Genomic DNA, 8,920 nt, shown 5'->3' with positions numbered 1-8,920 from the left:
TCAAGGTTTTCAAACCACCGTTGACCCAGACAGTCAGACCATTTGGCCCGAGAACCGTCTAGGCAAGCGGTTCCGATTTACCCCAAACCCAATTTTTGGCCAAAAACCATTGAAAAAGTCAACAACCCATTGACCCAAGTGGTCGAACTGTCACCCCGTTCAACGATTTTTGACTTTTTTATTTTTATTTTTTTTAATTTTTTAATTTGTTTGTCATAATGGGCCATCTATTCGAACCGGACGGTCGAACCATTGACTTGGAAACCAGTGGCCAGAACGGTTTCGTTTCTGAGTCATTTTTTAAAACATCGGTATAAATCATTCATAAATATATGAGGTACATGGAATCAAAAATTGTGGTGTGAACCAGTCCACACCACATCTACAGAACGCCACTGTGAGTGTAGACTAGTCCAATCCAACAGTTTGTCCACAGTTCAGAATAGCTGTGGACTATAGTGTGGTATGGATTGGTCCCTGCCATTGGGTATAGTGTAGACTAGTCCACACCCACAAGGTATAGTATAGACTAGTGTAGACAAAGACACCCCCTAAGCTAATATTGCCTGAAAGCTTGGTCAAGGCAATGAAAAAACAAAAATGATTCACGTTTGAAATTCAGAATTTACACTTCCACACTTAAAAAAAAAAAAAAAAAAAAAAAAACAAATTCTGACCTATGGTTGCATTTGGTTGTAGTGCAAATCTTGACCAGATGCAAAATTTATACCCAATTCAATATTGCTTTCGTTTTTTCTTTTTTTGGCTCAGCATGGAAGGAGTACAAATACAAATATGTGGAGTGCCAAATTATGTATTTTTTTATGAATTTGTACTTGTACTTCTTCCAAACTGAGTCTTAATAATTAGGGAAATGTACAGAAACACACGATGCAGAATTTTGAATTCCAGCCCCCCCTACAACTAGTCCTCTCCCCCCTATAAACCACATCCTGCCCGTGAATTTGGCATCAATTCACGGTCAGGATGCATTCCCCTGTACTTTGGGCCTATTAAATTCTGATCTGGGCTGATTGGTACTTCTCCCTAATAATTATGATTTTCATTTTTTATCTCATACAAAATTTGTAGTCTTTTTTTATCTGATACAAAAGGTGACTTCAATTCCTTCTCGTATGAAATAGGAATCATGGACCTACAATATCTACATAGGACATGATCTAAGCCATCAATCTTCCCGGATCAATAGCGTTAAAAAATTCCTTCAAGAGGTGCACCAAAAGACATCGAATCAGCCAAGTGGGGTTTTACTAACCACCATGCCATCATACTGGATACTTGGGTTTTCATGTGCGTGGGAGATAAACAAGTTACCCCAATTTTCCAATTGGGAAAACAATCAAGAGTATTTAAGAGTCGATACATTCATTCGCACATCGCATAGTGAACTGTGATGTGCAAGTGGAAGTGAAACATTGGCAAACACAAGTACAAAAAAATTAAGACTAATTCGCACATCTTTCCAAAATGTTCTCTCTAATATTCTAAAGTGTGAAACCAATGAGTTTACAAAATTTTGGAACAGTGCATCCTTGTAAAGTTGAGGTAAATGAAACCAGACAGAACTACCCTTCCGTGATCCAGAATCTAACGTTATCATCATCATCAGCCACAGCACAACCAAAATTAGAAAGAAAAATTTTGCTCCCTCGACTCAACCCTACAAATTATGAAGTTTTAAAAATAATACCCACAACTAACACCTACAGAAACTAACGTAAAAACCCCCAAAAAGGGGAAATGGGTACGAGAAGGGGAAGAAAGGGGGGGGGTGAGGAGTTTAGAAACGAGAGGATGGGGTAATGGGGAGATAGACGACAATGAAGCATTAAATTAAAGAAATTGATGAATCCATCCCATTCCCATCCCGTCCGAGTTCACCTCTCAGAAGATCTTGAATATCAAACCACCATGTGTGGCAAAGAAGGGAGCAAATACGAGCGATTCTACAGCCATGAGTTTGATAAGGATGTTGAGCGATGGGCCCGATGTGTCCTTGAGTGGGTCTCCAATGGTGTCACCGATCACAGCTGCCTTGTGCGGCTCTGAGCCTTTGGGGCCAAGTGTCCTTGCATGCTCCGAAGCACCAGCCTGACCACGCAATGCCAACAAACGCAATGTTAAAAAAAAAAAAAAACACCACGACGTCTGAGACTGAGACATTGTATATAAATAAACAGTGTCATCTTGATAACTGCCAAAAGATTATCACCTCAATATACTTCTTTGCATTATCCCATGCACCGCCAGTATTAGATGCAGAAATAGCAATCTGTCAAACATTGCAGAAAGGATAATGAAGATTCAGAATATGAAATTCTCATTGATGAAAGATAGATAAAGCAAAGCATACGGCGCTCTGCATTACCTGTACACCAGAAACAAGAGAACCAGCAAGAACACCAGACAGAGTCTCCACGCCAAATATGACTCCGACAATGAGGGGTGTAAGCATGACCAAGGCACCCGGTGGGATCATTTCCTTGATGGAAGCATCTGTGGAGATCTTGACACAGGTGGCATAGTCAGGCTTGGCATGGCCCTCCATGAGACCTGGGATGGTGTTGAATTGCCTACGTACTTCCTCAACCATCTTCAGAGCTGCACTTCCAACACTCTTCATTGTCATGGCTGAGAACCAGTATGGAAGCATGGCACCAACAATCAGCCCAATAAAAACCTTGGGGGTTAGAACATCTACAGTTGAAATAGATGCACGGCTCACAAAGGCCCCAAAGAGTGCCAGAGACACCAGGGCTGCTGACCCAATGGCAAAACCCTAGAAACAGGTTAACATTGAAATCAATAATATGGAATGGAAGGACGAACAAATACATGCAGAGAGAGGAAAACGGCAGGGAGATCTACCTTTCCAATTGCAGCAGTAGTGTTTCCTGCAGCATCAAGGGCGTCAGTCCTCTCTCTGATCCTGTGGCTCATTCCAGCCATCTCGGCGATGCCTCCAGCATTGTCACTGATAGGACCATATGCATCAATAGCCAGTCCAGTAGCAATGGTGCTCAACATTCCAAGAGCAGCTACTGCAATACCATACATTGCAGCAAAGCTGAAGCCAACAAAAATACAACCTGCAATTGCAAAAATTGGAATGATGACAGATTTGTATCCCAAGGCGAGTCCAAAGATAACATTAGTAGCAGCTCCAGTCCTGCAGGAGTCGGCCACATCTTGCACAGGGCTGTAAAAAGGAGGTGAAGCATGAGGATCACAAAAATGTTTGGCAGACAATGACAATACAGAAAAGGGACAGATATATATACCTGTATGCATTACTGGTGTAATATTCCGTTACAAAACCAATAATAAGTCCAGCCCATAGACCAACAGCAACACAAAGGAACAATTCCCTACAAACCAATATCAAAAGATATTTAATGTCAGCATACTCTGAATGGTAAATTTTTGCAGTCAACAAGAATGTTTCTTCTCAGTCACAAGTCACTTGCAAAAGTGGGTCCTTGAAATTACCAGTTCTTGACAACCTTCTGGGCTCCAAAATTGAAGATTGTGAAGGACGATGGGAGAGCAAGCCAGGTAACAAGTGCAATTCCAACAGTCATCAAGGCAGTGGAGATGACGAGCTGCTTTTTGAGCGCAGGTTCAATTTCCTTGACAGCCTTGATTTCAAAGAAATCAGTTGCAAAAAGGGTGGTGATCAAACAAACAATGATACCAATGGAGCTAATAAGTAAGGGATAACACATTGCGGTTAAATCATGGTTGATCCCAAAAGAAGAAATGGATGCAACAACAAGTGCAGCACAGGAGGATTCAGCATATGATCCAAAAAGATCAGAACCCATCCCAGCAATATCCCCGACATTGTCACCAACATTGTCAGCAATGACCTGAAAGCAGATATAAATATTAGTCAGGAAGGAGCCAGAGTTGAAAAGGAATGTCAAAGAAACTATACTCAGAAATGTCACGTTACTTACAGCTGGGTTTCTTGGGTCATCCTCAGGAATGTTCCTTTCAACCTTGCCCACAAGATCAGCACCTACATCAGCAGCTTTTGTGTAGATGCCACCACCAACTCTCCCAAAGAGGGCCATGGAAGATCCACCAAGACCATAGCCTGTAATAGCCTCAAAAAGTCCTTCCCAGTCATCACCATAATAGAGCTTGAAGAGGTTGATGGCAATGTAGAGCACCAATAAACCATTTGCAGCAAGAAGAAAGCCCATGACTGCTCCAGATCTGAATGCCACAATGAAAGCCTTGCCAACACCTTTCCTTGCTTCCAGGGTTGTTCTAGCATTTGCAAAGGTGGCAATTTTCATACCAAGGAATCCAGAGATGACAGAGGTAACAGCACCAAGAATAAAGGATACAGTGCTGAATATGGCATTGGCAAGAGCAGGCTTGCAGGTTTTGTCAGGACTGTAGGTGCAAGGCTGACTTTTTGTGCTGAAGCCCTCAACAGAGCCAAGGAAGAGGAAGATGAGAATTGCAAAGGCAACCATAAACACACCAACATACTGATATTCAGTAAAAAGGAAGGAAGTAGCTCCTGTAACAACCGTCCAATCACTAAAAGTTAAACTCACTAGCTCTACGGCCAATGGCTTATACATGCAGATTATAGCTAACTACATGTTAAAAGAATGAAATGCCAAATATAATAACAGAAACCATAGATTAAAGTCTCCATATCAGTTTCTGTTGATTCAGAGCCAAATACCAAGGAGGAAAATAACCTGCCTCATTTAAAGAGAGTAATTTCAATATTACAAAACATGGGGCTGGGCTAGACAGTAATATATCATCAAATACAAGAAAAATCTGCTTTTCACTGGAAATATACAAATGTCAAATGGCAACAATTTATTCCCATCCAGACAACAAGATTGGTACAACTAGGGGACATACTAGAATGCCCCAGACCTGTGCAGCAAAGGGGGCATGGCCGGACCGAGCTGGTCAGTTATTAAGAAAACCCAGTCAATTAACAGATGCAGCTAATGAGATAGATACTGTCCATATGTTACCTGATATGTAAAGATTTATTAGTGGGGCACCAACCGGTAAAGCGTATCACATCATAAAATATTATCCAGAAAATATCACGTCCAAATTATTCAACCAAGACAACACAAAAATCCAAGCAAGCTTCCACTAGAAATATGGTTCTAGATATGAAATTATTAACAGCAAAAGGAAACATAAAATAACATGAATACACTTTATGAAAATTTTTAAATGATATGATAAATGAATATACTATAAAGGAGAATAAAAGAAATACCGCACCAAGAGAAGAGAAACTCCCCATGTGACCATAGTAAGAAAAAGTCCTAAAATAAACGACGGTAAACAAGAACCAAAACGTTATAACTGGACATCTGCTATATAAATGATTTCGGAAGCACTAGTAAAAAATACAAGTACTTCCGGAATTAATAAAATACGCATAATCTGAAAAGAACAATAATATAGTACAAACAATAAGAAATCAAAACGAATGAAACAAAATTTGAGATTTTGAAAACAAATACGGATTCATAAGAAGAAAGCACCGACAATCCGCAAGCTTGAGCTAGCAAGAACCCAAAAGAAAAGAAAATACGAACTCCTCTCATCAAAGTACTTAGAACGCTAGGACCAATGAAGCTCAATGGTTAGTTTCCTCACAAAACCCCAACGTCTTCTTTTCTCCGAACATGCTGGGAATAAGAAACATACATTTCAAACTTACTACCAGAGAATCATAGATACCAGGAGATAAGAACAGTAAAATCACTTCATAAAACTTCGATCTTGCAAGTAAACTAATAACATCTAATCAAAACCACACAGATACTCACAATCATCAAAGACAATAAACTAGCAGATCTACTCAAAAAACCCAGCAAAACACTCACAGACCATTCATTCAAGATCTAAACCTAAAACCTCACCTTCAGAGATGGCACTCTGAATGTCGGCGCATTTAGTAGCGACGTTGTGGTCGTTGAGACCTTCTTCCTCTTCGATCAGGTAATCGTTATACCCATTCTTACTGTTATTCGAAGAAGTCTGCCTCTCAGGCGAGAGTTTCACGCGAGAGACGAGGGACCACTGAACCAAAGCGAACGCAATCCCGACTACGGCACAGACCGGAATCAAGATCTCCGTCGCGAGATCCGAGAGAATCGCCGCTCCCATGGTGATCTTGTCGGAGTATTACCGGAACACGGCGGCTTCCGCCCGAAATCGGCCGGAGAAAAGACAGAAATATACAGAAACCAGTAACCCCTCGCGAGGGTTCACGTGTGTGTGTGGCTCTTCAGTTTTCCCCTTCCGATACTTCCTCTCCTTTCGCTTCTGCGGTGCTGCCTTTATATACACGCGAGAAGACTGCAGTCGCCACTCGCCAGCCGAGTCTCTCAGTGAGAATAAAAGAGAAAGCCAGCGAAAATGAAAATAAAAAATTCGGAAAAGAAACCCGAATACGAGCATATTCGAAATTTCGGATAGCGTTTAGGGCGTATTTTTAGCGTGTCGGTATCAGTTTTCGCTTTTCCCTATTTTTCACTTTTTCTGATTCACTCTTTTTTCTGAATTTTGGCAGCTGGATGGTCATGATCAAATGAAAGCATTACATTTGGTGCTCCGGGGATTACGGTGAATTAGTTCCTTTTTGCATTTTTGGATATTTTTTTGGTATATTTTCGGGTGCGGATATGGTAGCTTGACGGAGTCATCCGAAGTCCGAACGGCTTCAGAGGCTCGTGAGTCATGATGTCGCTGGCGTTCATTGAATGGCGTGCGAGGGGCGAGGGCCAATGAGTGGATAATACGAATTTTTCTTTTTTAATTCTTTCAATTTTCTGATTTTTGTAGTTTTGCTAATTGTGGCTTTTGTCTCGTTATCTTGAAGGAACGAAGTTCTGTTAAGCGCGTGCGAGCAGCAAAGGCGAGGGTTGAGACTCGGCTTTCAAGGCGGGTTCAAGTGGGTCCCACGCTCTGAAGGCTTGCTCCCGGTTAACCCAACCCTGTGGTTAGTTTTTAACTTAACCAGGACGCGCGTCAGCGGTTTAATTGAATTTCACTTCTCGGATCCCGTTTTATCGTATGAGGATAAGTTGGAAGCATCAGACACGTGTACAAAAGCTCATCGCTGTATGCGACACGCGCTTATTGGTTTCCAGGGAAACTGTTCCTTGCTTCTGAATTCTGACCTTAATTTTTTTTGGCCTGTCGTCTGAAAATTAAACAATGACAGAGCAGGAGCCAAGAAATCTGGAAATACACGAGATGAAAGGCCTGGCGTAACCGCATAGCTGAATAAAAATTACTATTTAATTGTCCAAACTACCCCCAGAAATCATGAATATGCCACTCCTGTGGTCCCCACCTCGCTTCTATTTTTTTTTTTAAATAAATAGTTGTAGAAAATATGAAGGCAGAGAGTAAAGTAATTTGGCGTGTGGTAATAAATAAGGTGTGGGGCGTTTGGCAATCATTTTTTTGGTAAAATCTTATCCGTTTACTGAGTCAGAGCCTGGTGCTAGGGTTTATCTTGCTGACCCATCTTTCCGTTTTAGGGTTTGGGGCTTTTTTGGCGCTTAATATTTAATAATTTTTTTATGGAGACGCTCAGTGGCACGTAAAACTACCATGAATGTGGGATCCGCATGGCAGGACTACTACTATGTACGGTCCCAACCTGAATGTACGGTGGCGAGAACGTGGTCTCTCTCCATCCATGGCTGGTGACTGATGTCACGGAGTTTTTCCCACCTTTTTATCGTGCTAATGTCACAGGGGATCAGTCTCTTTATCTTTGGGTCAACCAATCCGATGGATGAGGATTCTAGCAGTTTAGGGATGTGATTTTTTTTCAAACATGTTAGATGGTTTGGTTGAGTCCGGATCTGCTTCTCACACAGAGCGCGCTTGACACCGATGTCACTGTATGTTCTGGCCGCACTTTGGGAACATCTTTTATCAAGATGGGACGTGGGTGTCATCGTGTGAAGGGATGTGAAATTAATGTGAGGCGTGCTGTGTGAAGAACAGATCCCAATTCGATTTGATTGAGTTATTGGAGAAATAATTGGCGCGGCTGTTTTCCTCGGCAATCAAGGAGAGATTCCATTGATGCTGGGGCGGTGGGGCCAGATGATTTATTAGCCCGATGTGTGGGGGTATAATTGTCATTTACGTGTCGGGCGTCAGCGCTGCGGTATGCGTGTGGCGCATGTAGGACTACTCCGTAACGGATTCCTATTTATAGCTTTATAGGTCCCCCCAATGGGCACCCTGCTGCCTACTTCTAGTCTAGTTAAATTTGCTCAAGGGTTTATGGATTGCTCAAGTTCTAATCTACCGGTTCGACCAGATCATTTGATAATAGACCATATCGGTTCGACCTGGTCCATCGTCCTTAGACTTGTATATATAGGGGGATGTTTGAAAGCATGGTCGTTTTTTCTGAAAAACGATGCCATGCTGGATCCACCTAGGCGATTCCACAAATGCCCACATACATGATTGTTTGGTTCAAGCATTTTTCGAAAAAAATGCTAAAAAAGGGCATGCCTCATAAATCGGGACCCAACCGTTGCATGAAACATCAAATTTGGCGTTTCATGCTTCGATGAACCATTGCCCCCAATAATTGACTGATTGGCGATTATGTGTATGAATGTATCCTATGTGGCACTTACCTGTCAGTACATACATACAATGATAAAAATCACCTTACCAATTTTTTTTTTTTGAAAATCGGTCCCAAAAAAATGCCCACGCTTCCAAACACCACCTAGGTATTTGTACGAAATAGGGTTACCAGTAGGTCGAGTTTATCTAATAGAATTCAACCGAAGCGTCTGGGTTACTCCTAACCGAACACTCCTCACACCGATGTCATAGTATATTTCTTCTGCACATT

General features: G+C 41.7%; 1 protein-coding gene across 2 annotated transcripts; it reads right to left on the bottom strand.

The window, feature by feature from the left end:
• Positions 1-1,480: 1,480 nt before the first annotated feature.
• On the bottom strand, positions 1,481-6,449 carry LOC104592540 (pyrophosphate-energized vacuolar membrane proton pump). 2 transcript variants are annotated; one of them, XM_010251963.3, is made up of 8 exons: positions 5,943-6,449; positions 3,981-4,555; positions 3,511-3,890; positions 3,303-3,389; positions 2,890-3,220; positions 2,390-2,800; positions 2,234-2,293; positions 1,481-2,112 (listed from the first exon to the last, which is right to left on the bottom strand). In XM_010251963.3, exons 1-8 carry the CDS (start codon positions 6,187-6,189, stop codon positions 1,906-1,908), a joined length of 2,298 nt encoding a protein of 765 aa, XP_010250265.1. In that variant the 5' UTR covers positions 6,190-6,449; the 3' UTR covers positions 1,481-1,905. The 2 variants fall into 2 exon arrangements, with proteins under 2 accessions (XP_010250265.1, XP_088748929.1); XM_088892803.1 differs by having other exon boundaries at positions 3,981-5,708; positions 5,943-6,335.
• Positions 6,450-8,920: the final 2,471 nt, after the last annotated feature.

This window comes from Nelumbo nucifera, chromosome 8 (genome assembly GCF_055504915.1).
Source record: "Nelumbo nucifera cultivar China Antique chromosome 8, China Antique-T2T, whole genome shotgun sequence".
NCBI lineage: Eukaryota > Viridiplantae > Streptophyta > Magnoliopsida > Proteales > Nelumbonaceae > Nelumbo > Nelumbo nucifera.
This window is presented reverse-complemented; position numbering and strand designations above follow the sequence as displayed.